We start from the raw sequence: 25,681 nt of genomic DNA, 5'->3' as shown, positions 1-25,681 counted from the left end.
GCAAATTTACCGTTAAGAACTGTTGCAAAATGTATGGGGGAAAAGAGTCAGGATGGAGCAGGGGATACGGAGGGAAGGACTGCAAGACATGTTACATAAGGGATATAATTGCATCTGTAACTTATTGTCCCCCAACTTTTCAGTCTTTATGTTTTCTGCTTCTGTACTTCCAATCGCCAGCTTAGGTATCATCTTGTAACTGTGTGATCTGGAAAGAATGTGAGCTGCATCACCAATTGCTTTGAGTTCCCAACTGTCCCATTTTTTTTTATAGCTATCTATAGCTCTGTTGTTAACAGTAAACTATTTTGTAAATGCCAGCCACTCCTCACAAGTTTTAAATTGCTTTGCTTTCTACCTGTGAAACACTTAGGGAGTAGATTTCAATTTTTTCTTTCTTTATGGGAATTCTCAGTTGCAGTGAGAAACTATGATTTTTTAAAATAAAGTTTGTCTTACAAAGTATTTGACTCAAATGTGGTAGTCTAGTTCTTTTTTGGGGGGGCGGGGTCCGGTCATGGGGTCTGAACTCTGGGCCTGGGTGCTGTCCCTCAGCTCTTCAGCTCAAGGCTAGTGCTCTACCACTTGAGTCACAGCGCCACTTCTTGGCTTTTTTCTTTTTGCTTATGTGGTGCTGAGGAATCGAACCCAGGGCCTCATGCATGCAAGACAAGTGCTCTACCACTGAGCCACCTTCCCAGCCCCTTGTAATCTAGTTCTTAAAGTGCTGAGAGGAGGTAAAATAATATATATGTGTCTATTATAGGTGTACACACACATACATATATATATACATACACAATTAGCAATAATGAATTTATCCTTGAAAACCTGGAACAGAGTTCTAGAAACTCTAGACTCTTTGTTCTATGTGAGGCAACCCTACAAAGGGCACCATTACTCTAGCCTCTTTTTCTTAATTGCTGTAATTCCAATAAGTGGAAAATTTTGAGAACATCCACTGTTCTTGCTGAACATTTTCCTCTGTCAGCTACCTAGGGTATCAGTGAATTGGAATATACTCACTGTGATAACCCAAAGAGCAAAAACTTATCTAAATGGATGAAAGCAACCAAAAAAAAAGATACTGAGGAACATGGGGTTTGAATGACAGGACTAGAATATAAGGATAATGAGGGAACAGGAAAACCATTGCAAGCATAGAAGCAAGACATATTGCTTTGTTTCAAGTGAAATAAGAAATACGATGTGTCATGATCTAGAAATAGGAAGTAGAATGTTGGCTCTTTTGGAGTGGGCTAATGGTGTTTTCACTAAAGTTGTCCGTAAATATTTATTAAGCATCTAGTATAAGCAGATATTTTCTTAGGCACTGGGGATATAAGGGTGAAAAATACAAGTTTACTACTTTTTTGGAATTAGATGGTGGTTTTATGGAATCTGAGAAAACAACATAAAATTCCAAGTGATTTTAAGTGTGCATGGCAGTGAACTTAGAGGTGATTTGGAGAGGCAGTGTTGGGCATAACTTTAGGTAGAGGGGTCATGGAAGGGTATTCTAGGCAGATGACAATTCAGCAGAGCCCTGAAAGAAGTGAGAAAGTAAGACCCTAAGGACATGATGAAAGAGTGTCCCAGGCACAGGAAAAAAACACCATCTCAAGAATGGAACTAATGTAGAGTCCTCAGAGTCCTGGTTCAAATCCAGGAAAGGAAACCAAGGAAATGGTATGCAGTGAAACTGAGATGTCTGGAAGGAACCTGAGCTAGGTAAGGTATTACAGGCTATGTGAAGGAATTCTGACTTTGTTTTACTTTCAGTGGGATGTCATTGATGGTTGTAAACATAGACATGACATAATTGATTTATGATTTAAATAAAAATTGGGGATGATGTGAGGGAAAGGGCATTGAGTGGCAGAAGTAGGTTGTCCATTTAGAAGATGTTACAGCCAAATGGGATGATGGCGAACTATATTAGGATTTAGTGAAAATGAAGAAAATAGTCCAATTTGTGTTATAAAAAATTTGGAGGTAAGTCAAGACTTGTTGATGGGATTACTAGCATTTGAGGACATGTAGAGGGATAAACTCTAGGATTTTAACAACTGTTGTGTGGTAGATAGAAAGCTTGAGGGTGTGAATCGGAGACACATTACATTACATATATCTACAGTAAAACAGTTTGAAGTGCAAAGACAAGAAATGAAGGAATGTGAAGCATGACTAACATTGGTTATAGAGAAGTTAATTCATACATGACAAACAAATAGGGTTTCTGGCCCAAATAAATCATCTTCAAAGGGGGAATCATGCTTTTACAACAAACAACCGACTATCAAAAATATGGGAATGGAAAGGAATGTGAAAAAAGTCTAGTGTTTTTTAAAAGTATCAGGACAGACAGTAGTAAAAAGTGTGTCTCTTAGTATGTCAGTTTTACTTAGAGAAATAACTGCCCTGTCCCCGAAAACAACCACCCTCTCCCCTGCAATCAGAGCTAGCCTTGTGGGCCCTGTATCCTTTTTTAAAAAACCTTTTATCTTTATTATCCATTTCCTGATCTCAGTTTTATGTTTTATAGCTCTATTACACTTGTTGTAAGTTTTATTGTCAAGGTGATGTACAGAGGGGTTACGGTTACATAAGTAAGGCAGTGATTACAAGGGGAACAACAAAATAGTGAGACGAAGAACAAAGAGGGAACCTGTATACTCTTTCCCTGCTCCAAAGTAGGGCTGAACTAGAAAAGGATGCCTGGCTTTCAATGGAACCAAAGGTAGCTTCTATCTTGAAAGGAGGAATTAAGTAGTATTTCTATTTGTGGTATCTGAGGGAAAAACCTAAGTTGAGTTTTCACGGTAGTGTATTAATGCAGGGCATTCAAATGAGCCCATGTCACTTTCTGAGTCTGTGAGGTGAAGGAGTTTGGCTGGAAGAGCGAAGAGAAAAACTCAGCAATGGGTGAAGGAAGGAGTCCTGACTGCTACCTTCCTATTTGCCTGTTTGGCTGGGTTCTTCACATACCGCTGTATCCTCACAGTAACCCATCCTGATGTCATAGTCTGTGATTAGCACCCAGATGAAACAATGACTCCACTCTGAAATAATATTTTACCAGTACAAGAGGGTAAGAAGTATGTAGTGGCTAGGGCTAGATAAGTCTCTATCACATTCCTTTCCCACTGGCTCACAGGGCACCAGGACAAAGTGTGCACTTGTCCCAGAAAAAAAATAACAAACTGTCTGCTAGACAACAGTATGTGATAGAACTAGGATCACGAGGCTATATCAATCCAGTTGGGTAAACTGCAACCCCCACACCCTCACATAGCATGCTGACCTGTTTCAATGAAGCAGAATTTCTCAATGCTCAGCACATTTCTCTTTAAAACTTTTTCACAAACTGGAGTTGCATGTGTCATCAGTTATTCCATATTCAAATAGATTTAGTAACATGTAATACATATTTAAATGAATGAAGATAGATCTCCTCTTTTCCCTTTCTGGAACATTGCTATGGCTTCCATATAGTATCCCACTTAATCTTTCCATTAAGTTGAATGTTAATGCCTATGCCATTGTCTTTCTTGTGGGTAAAATTAGTAGGATGGTTGTAGCACATTAGCTGATTTCTAAAGAACTTAATAATGATTAGATAACTAACTCTGAATAATAGCATACATCTTAATTCTGGGCTTTATAGATTGTTCTGTTTTAACTGAGTCTGATACACATCTTTCTTTAGGTTTTGTTGTGTTTGTTCAGTACGTAATCTGTCTTTGGCTTTATATTCAGCAAATTAATTTCTATGTACTATACCTCATTGAATATATGTAGTCTGTTTTATCTAGACAAGATATTACCTGAAATCCAAACAAACCTCTCAAAATTATACACTCATCAATCTGCGTACATTTGTTTCCATCATCAGTTTATACAATGCAATTTAATTCATATTTCCGTGCACAATCTTAATTTATATTTCTTCCTTGGACAAAATAAAATGGCCACACAATTTTCCTTCTAAGTCACTCATTTCTTGTCTTGAAAGAAAAAAGTCAATAAACTCTGTGCTCAGAGGCTTATAGTTATATTTCATTCATTCAATCTTCCTCCAGTTCCCCACCAAACTAAGAAGCAACAACAATAATAGAGAAAACAACCTTACAAAATGTGAAAGAGAGAGCTAAGAGAAAGAGACAGGAAAGAGACTGAAGTCTAATAGGACCTCATGATAATATTTTAAATGAACAGCATTAGTTTAGGTGGGCTGTATCTTTCAGAGTCGAATAAAAATAAACGTATATAAGTTATAAAATATACTCATACATATAACTTTATGAAGCATATTTTCCTGTAAGTATTCAATACATTTTTGATTTCCATTTTACGCCTTATCGCAGAGCTGCACTTCTTATGTGCTCGCTGTAAGGGAAGACACATGGAAGCTTACGCGGGTGGGAAATGCTGGTCCTTACTTACAGCCACTGCCTCCAGGATTTGTTTAACAGCATCTGCAGCATCTCGCTCACTATAATATCCTTTCTCCACAATCCTAAAAGAAACACGACATGCTTCTCAGACACATACATTTGGTTGAGTGGATGATAAAAGAATTTAATTAGATTAATGTCAAAGAAGATCCATCTAAACAATTACAGCAGGCTATCATCACACCAGGGGAAAGATTTTCGTAAACTGCTATTGTGAAACTCTTGAGCTTTACTTGGGAAAATGAAAAACATTTATTTCACATTCCCTTGAAATGGTCTATCTCTTCGAAAAGGAAACAAAATACTCCGTTAAACTTTATATTGTGAATCATTTTAAACACAGGCCAAGTAGATGTTATGCAATAGAACACCCCAATGCAACTTGTTAAACAGTTTCAATAATTATTAATTCATGGCCAATCTTTTTATCTGATTAATTACTGCAACTATCATTATTGATTAATTAGTTTTTTTCGTTGGTCATGAGGCTTGAACTTGGGGTCTGGGTGCTGTTCTAGCACTCTACCACTTGGAGCCACAGTGCCCCTAATTATTATTTTGAAGCAAACATTAGATAACCATGTATTTTCATTTCTAATTATTTAAGAAAGTATGTCTAAAAGATAACAGATATTTAAAATCATAACCATAATGACAATATCATATCTATAAGTAGTAGTAATTTTTAATATCAATAAACATACTGTTTCAAATTCTCAGTCGTCTCAAACATGTTAGAATTTTGTTTGTTTGAAGGAGTATCCAAATGAGGTACATAGAACATATTTAGTTATTAAGGTATCTTCATTTGTTTTTATTTTTTCTTTAAATACTGTACCAGGAAGCTGTAAATTCTCAAGAAATGTACTCATTACCTCACTCATGTAACTATAACCCCTCTGTACAGCATCTTTACAATAAAATAAAATTTAAAAAACCGGAATTTACAATCTGTAAAACATTGCCAACCTAGGGGCTAGAAGGTAAAGAAAAGAAATAAACAAATACGATAAAATAAAAAAATAAATCTTAGAACTCAATGATAATTGTTATAAGGTCCACAAAAACTATGTTGTTGAAAAAATTCCAAATATTTTATTTTACCACTCATTTATTTAAAACATTGGCAAGAAACAGACTCATCACCTCTTCAAAGGATAAACCATAGAATATCCTTCTGAATTCTTTTGTATTTTGGACATTTGTTATTCTTCAGACCAAATAAAATGAGAAACTAGATTATAATATTCAAGGGATGATTATTAATTGATCTTGAACAAGGCTACAATTTTTTTCCAATTTATCATTAGGTTAAGTAGTTTGCTTTCTAAAATTTCAATTGAAATAATTCTTAAACTGTGCTTCCTGAACACTTAATAGTTAAGTATAATAGGACAAAGAATGATGACTCAGTATGACCCAATAGGCTGAGCACTTTGATTATCATTTACACATTTCTCTGCATTTTGCACTAAATGTAGATTTCATGATGTGTCCATCAGCCTACAGGAATGTAACTGGTTTTTCCTTTACGCAGTGCACCTGAAACATAGGAGTATGACTTTCTGTAGTTTTGTTAAAGGAGGGGAATTGTTACAAAGATGGCGGAAAAGGAGGACCAAATATAATTTTCTTTGCAACTCTTCATTCTCCCTAGAAGAGGATAAAATTATTTACTTCACAGCTTACCAAACAAAGCAATCCAATCAAATACAGATTTTCCCATAGGCACTTAGCCAGACTAGGGCTTTCCAACTGCTTTGTGGCACTCTGCAGGTGGCACTGCTCATGCCTTAAGTCTGTGCAAATGGCACTTCTTGGGTTGAGTAGGGTCAGCTTGTACAGCCTTACAGAATTATTCTAATTAACTATTAAATATATAGTTCTTCTGGGCACCAGCATCCTTTGGAGAGGCAGTGCTTCAACCACTGGAATTTCCTTTCTATATTGATTTATCATGAAGTTTCAAGCTTTAGTTTAGGTCTAGCATTTGTGTAGACTCATTTGGGTATCATTTAGGATTTGGTGCCTGATATGAGCTAAATGTTTGTGTGCTCCCACACTTCAGATGTTAAAACCTAACCACCAATGTACCAATCACTAATGACATTGGTGATGGAACCACTGGCAGGTGATCAACTTTTTTCTCATATTTTTATCAACATCAATTAGTTGCACAAGAGGGTTTCACTATGGCAAGTCCATATATGCATGCAATCGGACTAGATCAGACCAACCCCTCCACCACTCCCCTTCATGCCCCTTCTCCAATCTCAGAAAGCTTCATTTTCTTCATTTTCACACCTGTACACCAAGTATTTAGACGATTCAAAGCAGGTGATGAATTTCTAAGGGTAGATCATCTGAGTAGAATTAGTGCCCTTAGAAATGAGTGAGGTCTGGCAGTGCTGTCTCCCCCTATGCCATCTTGGGAGCATAGTATGAAAGCGCTATCTCTATCAGAAAGCAGCCCCTTTCCCCTCCCCACAGCTATCAAATTTGCTAGTTCATGATCTTAAGCTTCTTGACCTCAGAAGTATAAGAAACAAATTTCTGCCGTTTACAAACCATCCGCTCTAAAGAATTTTGTTATATAGTAGCTTTGATGGGCTAAAACTTTGTCTGCATTCTAAAACATGTCCTTGTATAAATGTCTAAGGATGGAGGAGTGAATTTTCTGAAGATTCATTCTTAAGTAAGATAGAGGAAAGATTGACGGTATATGAAGGATGGTTAGAAATGTCACTAATTTTCTCTAAGAGCAAAATAGCTCATGTAACTAACAGATAGGATGCATTCCAAGAGATATATCCACTCATTCAATTATTCAATAAATATTGCACAGTAACTATGATGTTCAAGGCACTCAGCAGTGAACAAGACATAGTGCCTGTACTCAGGGGATTTATCTTGCTTTTAAGACAACGACCAACACATCTGCCAAATGCTGTGATAGAGACCTTAGAGGGCTAGGAACTATAAGAAAAGGCACTGATATGTTCTGGAGGCCTTGTAGGGATGGGAGAAGGATTCCAGAAATATCTCAACTCAGACCTGAAAAGTATGTTTAGGGTTCAGGAAGAGCGGAAATAGGGATGTGGGGAGGGGAAAGAAAGGTACTTGGAACCAGGCAGAAGGGAAACAGTTACAAATAAAGAGAAGACTACAGCCAGAGAGAATGAGGGAGGGGTGGCAATATGTATCAAGAATATGATACAGGTATACATGCAGACCCAGTACTTCCTGGACATAAAAAGAATTTGATGGGTCATATCCCAGATGTGACCATACATGGTAAGTTATCACATCAATGCATCACAGGTGTGCTACCTGTTATACCAGATCAATAGAACTAAGGGATTTATTCATTCTGCACCGAGAATCAGCATTTCTCCAGCAGGTATGTAGGATAAAGACACAAAATACAGATACTTTCCCTACTTCATCTCAATGTGAACCCCAATTCCCTGTCTTGGTCCCCTATCCCTACTCAATTATTTCTTTTCCAGGTTCATGCTAAGAGGAGTTTTTATTTCAGATACTTTTAAACAGCATATCGCAGGGTTAACAACTCAGACATTTCATTTTAAATAATTAATTAAGTTAAGATAACCATCTTGGCCTCTTGATATTAACTAGAAAGTTCAATATCAGCGAACTTCTTGAGTTACAAATCCAGGTTTATAACAAAACTATGATGATAAGTGAATCTATTAGTGACCCAGCAAGTGAAGTCTTGCTACCTTTTCCTGTCCATTTAGGTCAAGTGAGTGTCAGCAGTTAGGTCTGTATAATGCCATTAGCAAGACACTGGGCAACATTCTCAGTCTTCTTTCTGGACAACTGGCCTGAATCATAGCCTAGCTGTAAGCCCTGCTCATCGAAGTCAGTCAAGAAATACCTGGCATCATCAGGTATTTCTGAATGATCGTTAGAAAAAAATCAGAGCACATTTTTCCAGTTCCTTTGCCTAATTTTCTTTCTCACAGGGAACACAAAGCACTGGGATTGACTGTGGCCCCAGAATAAAAACAGGCATATCATTTTTTCCCCGTAAGAAGGATTAATGCTGGCCTCAGGAACACACAAAAAAGTTACACAGTTTTAGATATTTCTATAATAGAAATACTTTTTGAAATTTATCTTAAACATCAAAATGATTTAAAGTCAGCAAAACAGAATGTTTTATGAAGTGGTACAAGCAATTCCTTTATGCAAGCAACATAGTTGGCATCTTTGAAAGCTGACAATGAAATTGAACTATGGCTAATCATGAATTTACAGCTTGATATAAAATGATATGCTAGTGACTGATATTCAGAACCAGTGCAAGTATTCAATCATCCTGGGGTCCTTCAAGCAGTAAAAATAGTGACTAATTTAGGTTGGATTTTTAAAAAACTTTTATATTTAAGTATAGGTGTGGCTCTATTTTCCTTCAAAATTCACTCAACTCATCTTCATGCTTTGCAAAATGGTAAGAAAGTAGTTATGATGCAATCCGAATCTCAGGATCATAATCAAAGGCCCAAGGACATGTAATTTGTCTTTGTGGAACAATCTCATACCACTCCATTGGTGGACTGGTTTAGAAGGCTCCATGCTATAAAACACAGGCCTAGGAGATTCACTGCAGCACTGACCAAAGGCTGCCCTGGGACTGCGCTCCTAACAGATGTCTGGAGATCAGGAAGGAAATACAGGACAGAAAACTCTTCCGGCTGAGACAGACTTTCTTCCTCCAGTATTGACCTTTTCCCTTCCAGGGCTTGTTGTGCTGGTTCATGCATGCCTCTTCTCTCCAGTAGGTCTGTTTTCCTTCTTATCATTTTAAAATTGCATAATGGGAAAATATGGGTAATGCCTATTTCTTTCCAAGATTCTGCTTTAATGCATGACTCTTGTGTATTTTCCTCTGTCACACTAATTGCTGCAAATTGAATTGAGCACATCTCTATGCAAGCAGTTAGCACAGGCACTGCAGCTGAAGAGCGCTAATCTGATCAAGGCCAGGGCACTCAGACTTCCTGGCACGTAGATTAGAAGGCCTACTGTTCTGTCTACCAATCACAGCCTTTTCTCAAATGACTCTGTGATTAGACGACTGTAGGATCATGAGAAAAAAGACACTGGTCTGATGAAAATGTGTACTGAAGGACCAAATATCAGATAGCACAAGCCCCAAATAATGTGAGTTTCAGGAACCAAGTCTTAACGGCTAACAGAACACTATTATACTGTGACATATAAAACTATAAAATGAATTCTGCTGTGCCTATGTAAACCCACTGCTCCTTTATAGATTTAATTTACTTCTTTTTCTCATTTCGTTGATGACATGAGTGTTCTGACGCTTTCTCTAAGAATTCCTCCATAGGGTGTTAGATTCATACATTAAAAAATATTTTCAAAGAGTAAACCAATTCAGCAGTGATATTCACTAGACACTATGTTTATAATGAACTATATAACGCAGTAGGGAAGCATGATGGGAGGGGGAAAACTGGGTGAGAACAAGGGAGGGCATGATACTGTTCAAAAGAAAATGTGTACTCATTATCTGACATGTGTAACTCTAACCCCTCTGTACATCACCTTTCAAATAAAATTTTTAAGAAAGGGGCAATTAATATTGCCACATTACATATGACAAAAAAGTACTTTTGAAGATGCTACCTTATCTGAGTGCTAAGGAGTGTGGGGAGATCATCCTAGGTCAATGTGGGCCTTAGATAGGGACATGCAACACTTAAGAAAGAGGAGGACAGCTGGGTGCTGGTGGCTCATGTGTATAATCCTAGTTAGTCAGGAGACTGAGATCTGAGGATTGTGGTTCAAAGTCAGCCCAGGCAGAAAAGTCCATGAGACTTCTCTCCAATAAACTACTCAGAAAATGCCAGAGTGGTCTGTGGCTCAAGTGGTAGAGCACTAGTCTTGAGAACAAAGAAGCTCAGCAACAGTGCCCAAGTCCTGAGTTCAAGCCCTAGGACCAGAAAAAAAGAAGGAAGGAAGGCAGGAAGGAAGGAAGGAAGGAAGAAGGAAGGCAGGAAGGAAGGAAGGGAGGGAGGGAGGGAGGGAAAGAAGGAAGGAAGGAAGAAAGGAAGGAAGGAAAGGAAGGAGGGAGGGAGGGAGGGAGGGAGGGAAGGCCTGCAAATCGGCCCAGTGGATCACTAGTTTAATTCTCTCCAGCTATAAATGAAAAGACTGATCCAGAGTCTTTATTTAAATTGTTGGAGAGCATACTGTTACTTAACCATTTAGCTGACAAACATAGAGCCACAGTGTTTGCTTTCTACCTACATCAACACTTGAAAACGAAACTGAGATTCATCCCACCCCAGTCTTGTGATTTGGGTTATCTCCTTGCTCTGGAAGGTCCTTTCCTCCACCTGCTAATTTCCTGATGGTCATGAAAGACCTTGTTCAAAAAATTCTATTCCTCCCTAAAGCCACTTCAGTCTTAATGACTCTTGTTTGACTCTTGCTTTGTATCTTTTTTTTTTTTGCTGGTCCTGGGGTCTGAACTCTGGGCCTGGGCACTGTCCCTCAGCTCTTCAGCTCAAGGCTAGCGCTCTTCCACTTGAGCCACAGCACCACTTATGGCTTTTTTTTTTTTTTTTTTTTTTTTTGCTTATGTGGTGGTGAGGAATAGAACCCTCATGCATACAAGGCAAGCATTCTACCACTGGGCCACTGTCCCAGCCCCTTGCTTTGTATCTTATATGCAGTGTCTATATGTCAAATTGAGCACATAAGTTCTTAAGAGGCCAACTTCCAGCAAATGCAAAATTGCTTACTGAGGTATGTTTTGGGTATTAATTTTTAACTTTAGCTTATTTTTAGTCCTTCGCTACCACTTATTTGTTTAATCTTTTGATTCAGTTGCGTGTGTGTGTAGATGTGTGTGTGTGTGTGTGTGTGTGTGTGTGTGTGTGTGTGTGTGTTCATTCAGGTAGTGATTTGCTTGAAATCAGGGCTTGCTCTTTCTCTTAACTTTTTCTACTTAGTATTGGTACTATACTACTTGAGCCACATCATCATTTCCAGCTTTTGTTTTTGCTGGTTACTTGGAGTCTCTTGAATCTGTCAGCATGGACTGGGGTCAAAGTGAGATCCTAGATCTCAGTCCCCTAGTGGCTAGGATTACAGGTGAGAACCACCACTAGCAGGCTTTGTGGCTTTTTAAAAATATTTTCAAAATTATTTTTAAGTAGATGTACAAAGGAGTTGCCATTCAACAAAGCAGTTTATGAATACAACGTGACCTGATCAATGCCACTGCTTTCATTATTCATCCCCATCTCTCCCAACCCTGCCTCTTCCCTCAATTTTCTTATTTCATCGGATATGCCTTGACTTTCTGAGCACATTCTCCCCAACTTCCTGTCTTCATTCATCTACCCCTTCCTGTGATCTGTGGCTGTCTTTAAAGGTCCCAATATATTTTTTTTGGGGGGGGGGAGGGAATGTGATGGTATTATTAAAAATATTAGAGTTCATGTTACAGTTTTCTTTCCCTTTGCTAATGTTTGAGTTCTTTGGGGATACAGACAATGTACACACTTAGCACAAATTTGGACTTTAAACACAGAAGATGATGAAACTAATAGCAATTAGGAATCTATTGTAATCGGAAAAGCAATGCAAGGACTCCAAAGGTGAGAAGCCATGGAAATGGGTGAAGGGAAAGAATTTGAGTGCTGCTCAGAGGAAGAAGTGTTGAGGAAGGGCAGACAGGAGTGAAAGGAAGAGGGGAAACCAATGCCAGTTAGCTTAGCTGTTGAGTCCTTTCATAGGTGAAGCAAGACTGAGTATTCGGGAAAAGATGCTGAGTTCATTGAGGACAAACTGACTTAGAGATGACAGTGGGAATAGACTGTTGATAGCCTGGTTTTCATCTCTCCTGAGATTGTGGTCACTAGTGAGGCTGACCACAGATGAGTGCTGAATTCATTTACAGACAATGTAGAAAGACATTTAAGGGAAACAAGTAATTTAAGAGGTGGAGAAGGGAGGAGCAACTTGGGAAAGAAATCAACAAGGAGACAACTATCTGAAAAGTCTTCCTTCTTCAAGCACCTTATTTTACTCCCTTCTCTCCTGGCTATTATTAGGAGATAAATTTTCTGTCTCCAAAAATACAAGAAAAATAGAGCCTAGCCTAGTAAGTATGAACTAAATGAACCTTTCCTACCCCCAACAAACCCTCATGCACAGCCCTAGGAAGCCATTGCTTTGCTTTATGTTTATTACAGATTTGCCCCTCCTGATGCTTCTATATAAATGGAACATAGTACACCAAACAGAGTGCTTTCCAGATGAAATCATGTACTATGCATCAAAAGAAGTCTTTTTCATTACTGAGTGGTTTTCCACTCAGTTGGTAACATTTGAAGTATTTCTCCTTTTATCACATATCTACTCTATGTGTTGATATCCACTTGGGCCTGCAGTAACGCCCACAAGGAATCTAAAGGACAAAGGGAAGCTGTGGGTGTCCATGGGTTTGAAGTGCTAGGAGAACTAAAATCCTTTGTCTCTGACCTAGGAGGCTGCGATCTTTTGTCAACATCCATAAAAGAGTAAGAAGATAGCTTACTAGTTTAGGAGTAAGTAGAATTGTATTAAGTCCTAAAACTTTGTTATTTTCATTTTTTTAAACTAGCCTACATTCTTTGTTTCTTCAATATCTTATTTCTTTCTGCTTCTAAGAAAGGAACATCTATCCTCTCTTTTACAGCCAAACTTTTAGAAAAAAAATGGACCCTACATCTAACTATGAGTCTAAGTATTTGTTTTTTTCACAGAAAGCCACATAAAATGACATAAATGCGGGAACTGAAATACCCATGGTAGGAAAACCAACTATGTTCCAATTATCTCAACATTCAAATAGACAAAAATGTTAGAAATTTTCTTTTTAAGCATAAGAATATTGGCATTCAGAACAAAGTCATATGATTTGGGATGTGACATTCTTGAGTTTAATCTTATTAATTATTATTGTCAGTAGAGCCTATAAAAGCTGGAAGTTTATAGACTTCTCTGACCCTATAAAATCAAGATCTGTCTAACCAATAGCCACCTAATCTTCAATAAGGGAGCTAAAAAATAGAATGGAAGAAAGACAGACTCTTTAGTAAATGGTGCTGGCAAAATTGATTAAACATCTTTAGATAACTAAAGCTAGATCTGCCTATATCACCCTGCACAAGAACCAACTCCAAATGAATCAAAGACCTTGAAGTCAAAACAGACACCTGAAAACATCACAGGAAGGAATAGGAGAAACTCTAGGGCTCCTTGGCACAGGCCGAATTTTTCTTAATAAAGACCCAGAAACACAACAAATCAAAGAAAAGTTGGAAAATGGGATTGCAAGAAACTGCAGAGTTTCTGCATGGCAAAAGACATAGCTAGCAAGATCAATAGAAACCATGGATTGGGAGAAGATCTTCATTAGCCACACAACAGAAAAGGGTCTCATATCTAAAATACACTTAGAACTCAAAAAACTAAATCCCCCAACAACAAATCCTTAAAGAAACAACTGACCAATAAATAAGTGGGCTAAAGAGAAATTTCTCTGAAGAAGAAATAAGAATGGCCAATATACACATGAAGAAATGCTCAGCTTCTCTAGCCATAAAAGAAATGCAACTCAAAACAACATTGAGATTCCACCTCACTCCAGTTAGAATGGCTATAATCAAGAACTGTTGTAACAACAGATGCTGGAGGGGATGTGGACAGAAGGGAACCCTACTGCATTTTGGTGGGAGTATAAATTTGTTCAACCACTTTGGAAAGTAGTATGGAGGTTCCTCAAAAGACTCCACATAAAGCTCTCCTATGACCCAGCAATCCCACGTTTAGGCATTTACCCAAATGGTCACAAACAAGGCTATACTAAAGCTACCAGCACAGCTATGTTTATAGCAGCATTATTTACCATAGCTAAGATATGGGACCAACCCAGATGCCTCTCAGTAGATGAATGGATCAAGCAAATGTGGTATATTTATACAATGAAATTCTATGCCTCCATCAGAAAGAATGACATCATCCCATTTGTAGGAAATGGAAAGACTTGGAAAAAATTACATTAAGTGAAGTAAGCCAGGTCCAAAACACATAGGTCCCATGATTTCCCTTATTTGCAATAACTAGTGTAAGTCTAGGATAAGCAGAAAAGGTCAAAAGCTATGTACATATGACCATATAAGATGATGTTAAGTGAAATGAACCCCAAGATAGGGATACAAGTGGGTGTTTTTGTTTATTTCTATTATTTTTAATGCATTTAAAAAGTACTAACCCTTGTTTTCACTGTATTTGATTCTGGTGCCCTGCATCTTGTATATACATTTTTCTAGTTTGGGGAGGGGAAGGGAAACAGCAAAATGCTGAAATAAGGATACAGGTTGACCTGTAACAATGAGATGCACAAGACACTATGTTGAAAATGAACTTTACAACTTCGGCAGGGGAGGAGGGGGGGGGGTGATGGAGGATTTGGGGAGGTGGGGAGGGAAGGGGTGGTAGGGGAAAAACAGAGGAGGTAACAATGCTCAATAGGAAATATACTCATTATCTTACTCATGTAACTGTAACCCCTCTATACAATATTTTTTACAATAAAAACATATAAAAAAAAGATCTGTCTGTGTATGTGTTGTGGTGAGGAGTACTGAAGTCACGATAATGAATATTTTGCACACTCTCAGGATCCCAATAGCCATACAAAAATGCCTCTCATTACAGGTAATAAACTCTATTTCAAAAACTTGAAGAATCATTAAAGAGACTAAATATAGCTTTGCATAGCAACAATCACTATATCTGGTATTCTTCATAAATAAACAGCAGCTCATTCTCTTGGACATGATATGAAAGGGACTGGTGATCTAACAAGAAAGCCTGGCCATGTAAAGAAGAAAGTGTTGAACCAAATGACAGTCTGCCTGCCTAATCTGAAAAGATCTCAGACCTTCACCATCCTGCTTTCCATCCTGCTTTTACCCACTGTACTGAGTTTTTAAAAGACAAAAACACACTAGCCAGTGAAAGAATTTTAAACCAAGTGTGAATTTTTGCTCTCAGCCTCTAGGCAAGAATAATGAAAACAAGCTAAGCACAACATGTTTTTCTTTTAATCTATTTAAAGATGTTAGAAAGCTACCAAGAAACTAAAGGTTTTAGGAAGTCAAGATCCAGGAATGAAGAAATCCCAGCGAAGCAAACCTGCCATTAGATGCTGTTTCCCCTAGAACGACATTTATTATGAAACAGCACCTGGGAAGTTGTCTCTCCATCTCACTAAGCTGAGCACCCAAGTAAGCAATCATGCATATGTCAGAAATGAGAAGCATTGCTGAACCCTAGGCTTAAAATCCTGACCTTTAAGGAACAAAACTCTGTTAGAAGAATTTGACATGAAATAAAGGAGCTCTCAGTAAGTGAAGCTTTGAACCAGCTCAATATGCCCTGATATTAGACTAATCATTTTCATACTTTAAACATGGTCAAAGCAAAAGAAAATGTCTTCATTTGGCAGGAAATGGCATTCAACACTTTAAGTTCTAAAATCTTTTATGTGTAGTGTTTGGTACTGGCTAGAAGAAACATTAGGAAAACATGAAAGGTAAGCCAAAGAAACTTCCAAAATGTCCAGTCATTAGGCAAAAACTGGGAAAATTTGATTTAACAGAAGACCAAATATATTGCGACATTCATTTCGATAAAACAAATTTTATTTTGAGGAAGAAAAACTTGATAATTTACTCTTCTTAAGCTAAGGGCCTGGATGTTTTTAGGTGTTCATGCTCAAGGTTACCAGTTGAGCCACAGCTCTACTTTCAGCTTTTTGTGGTTCATTGGAGATGAGATTCTCATGGGCTTTCTTGCCTGGATTGGCTTTGAAACACATCAATCCAAAAATCTCAGCCTCCTGAGTAGCTAGGATTACAGGTATGATCCATCAGCACCCAAATGATTTATTCTTAAAGTAAACAACTTCAAATTTTATTCACTTAAAATATAACGAAAATTATATTGCGGTTTTAAAAGTCATGTAAGATTGAAAGAGCATTTTTTCCCATGATACTATGTACATGCAATGCACATATGTTCTTTTTCATAAGCCACAGAAAAATACTGATTTTATTCTGAAATCACTAATCATTTGTCCTAAGTAATATGCTATTGAGATTCTACTTGCAACGGCAGATTCCACTTGGACTTTAAATATGCTGATTTTTTATAAGCTTCATAAAATTGATGTTTTGCTAATAAAAGCCAGCCACTTTGACTAGAATGAAGTAACATGATTATCTCTCCATCAATCGCTCTCTAGCTCATTTATTAGGTAATAGAGAATCATCATTAGACCAGGAATGAATCCTGATCACAATTAAGTAAATTTGAGTTTGCCCTCATAAGAGAAAATAAGAGGTCATGCTATAATATTTTAACCCACAAGAGAAAAATAATAGATTGGATAATAATGCAGGATATATTTTCAGCTTAATAGAATTTACAGGTAACTGCGGAGTTAAGTAAGGTAATGGAGAAGCAAAGTTAATTTCAGTAAGTTATATGAGCAATATTCAGAGAAGAGCAGTCTGTCCTCTAAAAACACTAAGAATTCATACGGTAGCTGAGTGCTTTACTGGCTGTTTGCCATATTTTAATGTCTTCTGTTTAATCTTTGTGTTTGTTTGGTTTGATTTTGTCTTGTTGTTAGCTCAGGCTGTAACTCACCATGCACTGAGGGCTAGCCTCAAATTCATGATGATCCTCCTACCTCAGCTTTCTAAGTGCTTAGATGACGGGATGCTCTTGGCTTCTGTTAAATTTGTATATTTCATTGATATATTTCTACTAGTGGAAATTTACAATAGTCTTTAGATTTTCATTTTTTTTTCTAGAACTGAATTAAATTCCAGTTTTTTTTTTTTTTCATGGAAGAAAGGTTGGGAAGACACTCTTGATTCCAAAGCGAGTCCAACAAACAGAGGCAACTGTGTAAGTGGAGGCTGCTATTGGCAGAAAACAGCTTCAGTATGGCAGTCCTGCCTCCAATTATTTATTTAATCCAATGATTAAACAACATGATGACACTTCTCTTTAGTAGATCATAATTAGTAGAGAAATATGAAAGGTCTTCTAAGACCCAATAGGTAGCTCTAACAGCTCAGCAGGCAAAAAAACAAACTTAATTTTTCTAGATAGAGCATATATCATGATAAAGAGTCAGCTGAGAAGGAGCCATCAAAAACAAATATTGGCAATATCCAAATGGGATGATCCAGAGGAGTCTACACTCGTGGAATATGATGGTGTTTAGAACAATATCATCTATCCTGACAGCAGATTTCAGTGATCTAAGCTTGTGTAACAGCACATATCAGCTATAAATTTGTTCCAAAGTTTAGAGAAGTTAAATACATTTGTCAAGGTATTCATCCTTGAGGGGTAGAATCAGGATTCAGAAATGCGAGTTTGACTATTCAGCAAACAACTCTCACCAGCAGTATACCAGTATCCAGTTGTTTTAGTTGGTTCATTATCCTTAAAATAAGAAAATTATCATAGTCTTACAAGTTTTAGGGCCTGTCCATTCTAAGGAAGTCTTAATCTCCCATAGGAGCAAAAATTAAGCATCTGTTTGCTACAGATACATACGTCATTCCAAATCAAGCTGGGATTTGATCCTTTAAGAGTCAGATCTCCACTGAGTAATATTTAAAACAAACAGAAAAACAGTATGATCATTTTAGGAAGCTTTTGAGGAGGCAGAATATTCAGCTAGTGGAGTAAGAATGTGAAGGAAGGTACCTTAGTTTGGTCAGGCAGCTTTAACAAACTACTGTTTGACGAGTGGTTTATAAACAACAAGCAAGTTGTTCTAGAGGGTCCACAGTTAATGCACCAGCAGATCTGATGTCTACTAAGGGCTGGCTTTGTCATATACAGGGACTTCTTCACTATTTTCTTCATCTGGAGGAAATAACGAGAGGTCTCTTTTGGGCCTCTTAATATAAGATCATGTAATAATAATAATAATAATAATAATAATAATAATAATAATAAGATCATGTTAAGGCTCTGGCTCTATAACTGTCTCCCAAAGACTCCATTTCCAAATGCCATCATCTTGAGGGCTAACACTTCAGTACTTTAATTTAGAGCCAAACAACATGCAGACCATTCAGGAAGGGGAAATATTCCTTGCTCAACACAATCAAAACCAGCCCTTTTAGGTAGTTTTCTCTTTACAATACATTGTCTTGTAAAGCCTTTGGCCATTTATTCTCTCACTCAGCAAATACATATGTAGTATTTATTATGACCTAAACACTCAGCCCACCTCTCTCTCTCCACCTCCCACTCCGTTTTAAATCAAAACCTTTACATGAAACAGCTTGTTACCTCAGCTTCAAATGTATACCTACTTGACTCCATTCTTGGTGGACTCCCCAGAGGAGCACAGAAAAATTTTCTCAAGAGCCCACCAGGAAACAAGTAATCATTCTGACTGAAAATGGTTGAAACTTAAAGCGTATCTGGCCTCATGACCTCCCTGACAGGCTTCAACACATCTTTCTCTCTCCCATTCTCAAATCTCTGCCTTGAGTGGATGAACCATGAACAGACAAGCAAAACTGGCAAGAACTGGCAAAAACAAAACAAGTGGGAGCATGGGTCTCTCTATATAGACTATTGAAGAAAAGAATCATTTGAAGAGTAGCAAGTTTGAGGATTTTAAAAAAATCCATATTGAGCCTTCAATTCAGGAACTCACATTTGCTTGACTGCTTGCTTAGCTGTTGCTCTGCCAGTTGGGGTATACCTCCAATCCTGCTTTATTTTGCTGGCTCTTTTGAAGATACAATCTCACAAAACTTGGCAGCCCAGGTTATCTTTGAACTGAGATTTGGATCTCAGTTAGCTCCTTAGTAGTTTAGCCATCAGCACTGGTTTATGAAATTTTGTATCAAAATATGGGATTATAAGATTTTTGTATTATAATATACTATAATAGCATGTAGTAATTATATATGGAGTATATATGTATACATATACATATAACATAGCATATATGTTACTATATTGTATATATAATGCCCACATTTATATATTATATATACAGTATAAACTATATACTATATACATCCTATTTATAAAATATACTATGATACATATTATATACAATAATTTACATAACATTTTTATGGTATGTTTTTATGATATATCATTACCGTCATTGTATATGCTTACCTTTCTATGATTTTTCCTTTAGTATTTTCTGACAAAATATACTCATAATATTTTTAAATTTAATGTGTTGTGAACTTCTATTTTCTTAGGGCTAGGATGTTGCTCAGTGGCAAAGCACTTGCCTAGCGAGTGCAACATCCTGGGTTCAATCCCCAGCATTAAAAGAGAAAAAAATGATTAAAAAAACAGTTAAGTTCTATTTTCTTATTGGCAAAGTAAATATTCGGAAAGATAGTAGAGTGTTCCTTTTTTAATTTACTAAGCATCCCATCTTCTTGTCTACATATGTCTTTTTAAATACTGCTCATATTTCTTCAACAATCGTCCCAAGACTAATTGTAGAAAAATTTACCAAGTAATATGATCTTTTATTAGGGAAAATTTCCTTTTGTTATGTTGGGCCCCAAACAAGTATTTCTTTGCTTACATTTCTAGATCCAACTTACCTGTCAAACAGTTCTCCTCCTGTGACGAGTTCTAGGACCAAGCTGATTTCTGTAGGAGTTTCAAATATTTCTTTAAGTTTTATCTGGGGAAAGATACATATAAAAATGAGTATGACGGAGTCCTTTCATCTTTCTTAAAAACATCTAAAGCAATGGTTAAAACGACACTGGAAGATCACTGTTAATAATGAAAGTTCCTTATCAGGTAGATACTACTCATCACCCTCTATCTTGGGTGTTGGTTTTGTCAGTGGCCTCATATTTTTCAAAGATCCTATTATATTTTGAAGTTTTCTTTTGCATAGTGGAGTTGTGGAGGTGGGGCGGGAAGGGATGATAGGGGAAAAACAAAGGAGGGCGTAACAATGTTCAATAGGAAATGTACTCATTACCTTACTCATGAAAGTGTAGCCCCTCTGTACAGTATCTTTATAATAAAAATATATATTTAATATAAAAAGAAAAATAACTACCTTGGAAACACATCCCACATTTTACCAAAATATCCCAATTTCTGCTTTTCTCTAGAATCAAAAATGAAACTTCTGAAACTATGTAAAAGCATCACAATTACTAGAGATGGAAAAGGCATCTTTCTTGGAAACTAGGACTTGTAATGAGGGTTATGAGGCAGGGCATGACCAGGTGAAAGTATGTATGTAAAGGATGATCTTTGCAGCTAAAATGTTGCTGGTCCTTAGGCAAATAGTGGTGTCAGAGATTTGATTGAGCACTAAGGTTTTCAACACATTCAGATAATATGACCAATTTTGGATATTCTTTTCTACATATATCTGAGAAGCTAATGGTCAGGAGTAATCTACTTTGAGGAAAATTTTGCATTGGCTTTTCTTTAGAAAAAGAAAAAGAGCTGGATAATATAAAAATACTGATCCAGTGTGGTAATTTTGTTAGTTACTTATCCAATGCTTTCCACTTTATTGCACACAGAATCTTGATTTTGTTCAGGAAAGCAAGCTACTCAGCTCCTTGTGGATCGTGATGGTCAAAGTCGTGTGTGATAAGCCAGTTCCCCAATCTACCATCTCCCCATGCAATTAAGATTTCATGACTGACCAGCTCTGGACAATAAAATTTCAATTCCATGATAGCAGATTTTCTGAGAATTTTTTCCCCCTCATCTTATTCTGCTGGTAAGGTACTTCAAACTTTTTTTTTTTCTGAAAATAGACCTGAGGATTTGTGCAAACCAAGAAGCTTGAGAATGACATCAGTGCATTAAGCATGGCAGTACTAAGGGTTGTGTGGGGAAGTAGGTGGGGGAGAAGGTCTTGGTCTTGTGTTGTGTCTCGGAGATGCTGAACTGAGGCTAGATACTGCCTGCCTTGATGTCTTATTTGCTAGTTTATTGCTAAGTGCATCCTCGGCTCATATGTTGGAAACTCTTCCTCAAGCCAGGTTATCCATTCAGAAACTGCTTTCTCAGAGAAATAAGAAAGGTGTTTTATTAAGTAGGCAGCTTAATTAATAAAACCAATTTATGGCTGGGGAAATGATTTCATACGGTTTCACTTCATTGGTTCAGAAAGGCTTTACAGCAGACACGTCCTTCAGAGGTACTGCCTGGACACCAACTAAAAGCAGAACTTCTGAGGACATTTTATTTTGTTTTCTCCCTTTGAATTTATCACTGATTGGCATCTATCTCCCGATTGTTCTGAAGCAGAGATTCTTTCAAAGAAGACCAAAATGGCTCTGGAAAACAAGCCAGAGGCTTTCTGGGCAATGGCATATTAATAAGAGAGTCATACAAAAGGAGGAGAGAGGCAGTGTTGTAGTACAGTAAAACCAAACTACTCAATTCCATCCTTTTGTACATGCAAAGACATAGTATCTCCTGATAATCCATCCATTTTGAACCAACTTGAATAAACATGTAAGATTTTTTTCATCCATCTTCTCATAATCATCATGAACAGATATGGACAGTAGTCCCATGCTATAGCTTTTTTTCATCCATCTTCTCATAATCATCATGAACAGATATGGACAGTAGTCCCATGCTATAGCTTTGGAAAATAAAATAGGAGGTCAAAAAGTACTTACAATGTTTGGATGCGAGAGGCGAAGAAGAACTCCTATCTCAGTTCTTACGATTTTTTTGTCCACCTATAAAGGAAAATAAGAATTCAAATGGAAATATAGTCCCATCTCAGGAACATTTTTAATGCAGTACAGATCAGAAATAGCATTTAGCTACCTACTAAAATCAGACAGCCGGACTTCCTTCCCTCCCTCCCTTCCTCCTTCCTTCCTTCCTTTCCTCCCTCTCTCCTTCCTTTCCCCTTATTTCCTTCCTTCTTCTCTTCCCTTTTCTCTTTTTCTTTCCTTCCCCATGTCTTTCTTTTCTTTTCTTTTCTTTGGTGCTGGTCCTAGGGCTTGAAACTTAGGGCCCAGGTATTGTCTCTCAGCTGTCTTGCTCAAGGCTAGTACCCTACAGCCTAGGCCACAGCTCTACTTCCAGCTTTTTGGGGGTTAATTGGAGATAAGCGTCTCATGAACTTTCCTGCCTGGGATGGCTTCAAACTGTGATATTCAGATCTCAGCCTCTTGAGTAGCTAGAATTACAAGCATGAGCCACTGGCGCCTAGCTCTGCTCTCCTTCCTTTTTTGACAGGGCCTCTCTGTGTAGCCCAGGCTCTAATCACAGACCTCCTGCCTCTGCCTCTTGAGCGCAGGGGTGACAGGTAGGCACCATTATGCCTACTAAGCTTTTCTCTTGTGTTTTCTTCTCCTTTTTCTTTTCCCCTCCTTGTCCTGCCTCTCTGCTTCAGAGATAAAGTAGAGCTTGTAACAACTGGCATTAATTTTTAGATTTATAGACATATTCTAGATATAAAATGATGCTTTGAAATGAACTGTAAGAAATGGAAACAAGAGGTTATTTTAATGTACTGTTTTCGGTTATTTCTTTTTTCTTTCTTTCTTTTCCTTTGGTTTACTCCCTGTTGTCAGTGTTTTTGATTTCTGTACCTTTGTCTTGTATATAAATTTCTGTGATTTGGGAAGGAGAAGGAGAGTCACAGAAATGGTGGTACAAAGGGTAAACCAATTCAGTAGTGATATTCACTAGACACTATGTTAGAAATGAACTTTACAACCTGGTTGGGGGGGAGGGAGGGTGTGGATGGGAAAAAGTGGAAGAAAATGAGGGAGAGGGTAACACTGTACAAAAAGAAAAATACTTATTACCTGACTTACGTAACTGTAACCCCTCTGTATATCACCTTTACAATAAAATTTAAATAAAAAATGGTATCACAACTTATAAGATCTCTTTCCCTTACATATGAAAAGTCACTATATTCACTATTACTGCTATGGCATAAATTCATCTCAAACTATCCCTGTTTCTTCTATTCCTTCATTTATGAAAGTACCTGTCTCAAACCCAAATGGAGCTATCCCTTTACCTACTTTCTGCATATAGAGATACCAAACGACTCAACCTAACCAACCAGGGTATCCCATTCTTAGCCATAATGACATCATTAAGCATCCAGTAGACCTACATCATTCTAGAGGCTCTGCTCCAAAAATTGTGCTCAAATAATCAAAAAGTTTTTTTCCCTCTAAAATTATGAGAGCAAAAGAGGATAGACTTTTCTGCTCTTAATGATCTTATTTTATAACTATGAGGACCATTCTCACTGGAAACGAAGCCAACACAGGAAAAAATACAATATAAAGAAAGAATATTGCTGATATCATTTACTTTCCAGAACTCAGTTATGCATAAAAGTTTGTCCTTTGAACTTCCTAATGACAAGAACCAGTAAATTTCCATTATCTTCTTATTATCCAGAATTAAGTTCTATTTGTGGCCTTTATGGAACACTGGGGACTCACCACTTGGTCTATGTGCAGGGGCAATTCTCAATTTAATTTACCATGATTAAAATTAAAGATGTTCTTTCCCTTTCTGGGTCAGCAATGAACTCTCTTAATCACAGTGAACTGGTGCTTCAGATCTCTAAAAGTCATATGCAGACACAGAAGTGTGCATTTAGTCTTGTTCCAACAAAATCCATTGTTGTAACATATAGTTGACATCTATCTTGTGATTGTGTTTCTGCCATATCAGCTGTTCTGAATCTCTGGACTGGGAAAGTTCCCATGGTTCTAGGGGTCAGTAGGAAGTTTTATGTTTTCTTTCTTTCTTTCTTTCTTTCTTTCTTTCTTTCTTTCTTTCTTTCTTTCTTTCTTTCTTTCTTTCTTTCTTTCTTTCTCCCTCCTTCCCTCTCTCCCTTCCTTCCTTCCTTCCTTCCTTCCTTCCCTTCTTTCTTTCTTCACACCACATCCAAAAGACTACCTTAAACTAACAATGGTTCTACCTTCTAAGTTACTTCTCAGTAAAGGGGGGGGGTAGCTTGAGGAAAAGTCCAATTTCATTTCAGTGGTGATAGCAAACTACTGCTTTCAAGATGATAAATAACATTTATTCATTTAATTTTTATTCTCTAATGAGTACGAACAAGAATATATTCTTTGAAAATAAAGGAAGAATACTCATGAAAATTTTACAAATGTGTACTTTTTTCCTTTGGTTACAAATGCAAATATGTCATTCAGATATTTCCTTCAGCAAACATAATTTTGTCAGAACCTAGGGTAGATTGTTTAAAAGAGAAGAGTCACCATTAATAAACAGCTGCAGTTTTTATAAGAAGGAAATGGGTTGACAGAGAAATATCAAAGAAGCCCCACCTCAGTCAGAGTTTTCAAGCCTATATCACCATTGTATATGATAAACAGTCATAGTAAAGCCATTTTAACTATTAAAATTTTCAGTCATTCATTCAATCATTTAGAAGGTTTAGGGCATTTTCATGTAGTTATTTATTTTAATTTTATTGTCAGAGTGATGTACCGAGGGGTTACAGTTACATAAGTAAGGTAGTGAGTACATTTCTTGTCAAACTTGTTACCCACCTCCTTCATTTTTCTCCCTTTTTCCTTACTTCCATCCCCCACACCAGTTGTACAGATCATTGCCAACATATTGTCTTGTGAGAATCACTTCTGCATTGGTTCCCCCTTTGTCCTTTGTTTCTCGCCATTTTGTTGTTCCCCTTTCCTTTCCTAATTTAGAATAAACGTATAACAATACCAGGGTACCAAAATCAAATATAGTGACAACAGGAGATATACCATAGGGGGAGAAAAAACATAAAAGAAAAAAGAAATCATGTAGCCCTGACACACACATTTAATCTGTCTCTCTTCTTTCCAAATGCAGGAAACAGGACCACAGAAGCCCCACATAGATATTGTTCAACATCACATTTCAAAGGGAGAAAAGGCCCTTTTTCTGATCTATATGCTAACCCTTCAGTATTCTTCTCCGGAGCCTTGCTTGTTTCTTATACACATTGCTAGAGGAAGAGACAGGTTTCTATGACAAGACCACACATGGGTCCGGGGCTCTTTCCTTCCACCAGGGTTGAGATTGGGGTATTTGGTTCTGCTGAAATA

General features: G+C 37.3%; 1 protein-coding gene across 3 annotated transcripts in view; it reads right to left on the bottom strand.

Annotated features, from left to right (window-relative positions):
* The window catches only part of Camk4 (calcium/calmodulin dependent protein kinase IV), a 215,009-nt gene that overhangs the window by 62,714 nt on the left and 126,614 nt on the right, over nt 1-25,681 (bottom strand). For all 3 annotated transcript variants that reach the window (XM_070036034.1, XM_070036033.1, XM_070036035.1), the window contains 3 exons: nt 22,253-22,315; nt 20,186-20,268; nt 4,447-4,519 (listed from right to left, as the gene is read on the bottom strand). In XM_070036034.1, coding sequence (XP_069892135.1) covers nt 4,447-4,519; nt 20,186-20,268; nt 22,253-22,315 — 219 coding nt within the window. The remainder of the gene's footprint in view (nt 1-4,446; nt 4,520-20,185; nt 20,269-22,252; nt 22,316-25,681) is intronic.

Source organism: Dipodomys merriami, unplaced genomic scaffold (genome assembly GCF_024711535.1).
Source record: "Dipodomys merriami isolate MVZ:Mamm:240054 unplaced genomic scaffold, mDipMer1.0.p SCAF_27, whole genome shotgun sequence".
In the NCBI taxonomy this organism is placed as follows: domain Eukaryota; kingdom Metazoa; phylum Chordata; class Mammalia; order Rodentia; family Heteromyidae; genus Dipodomys; species Dipodomys merriami.
The sequence above is the reverse complement of the archived record's forward strand: the minus strand, read 5'-3'. Positions and strand labels throughout refer to the sequence as shown.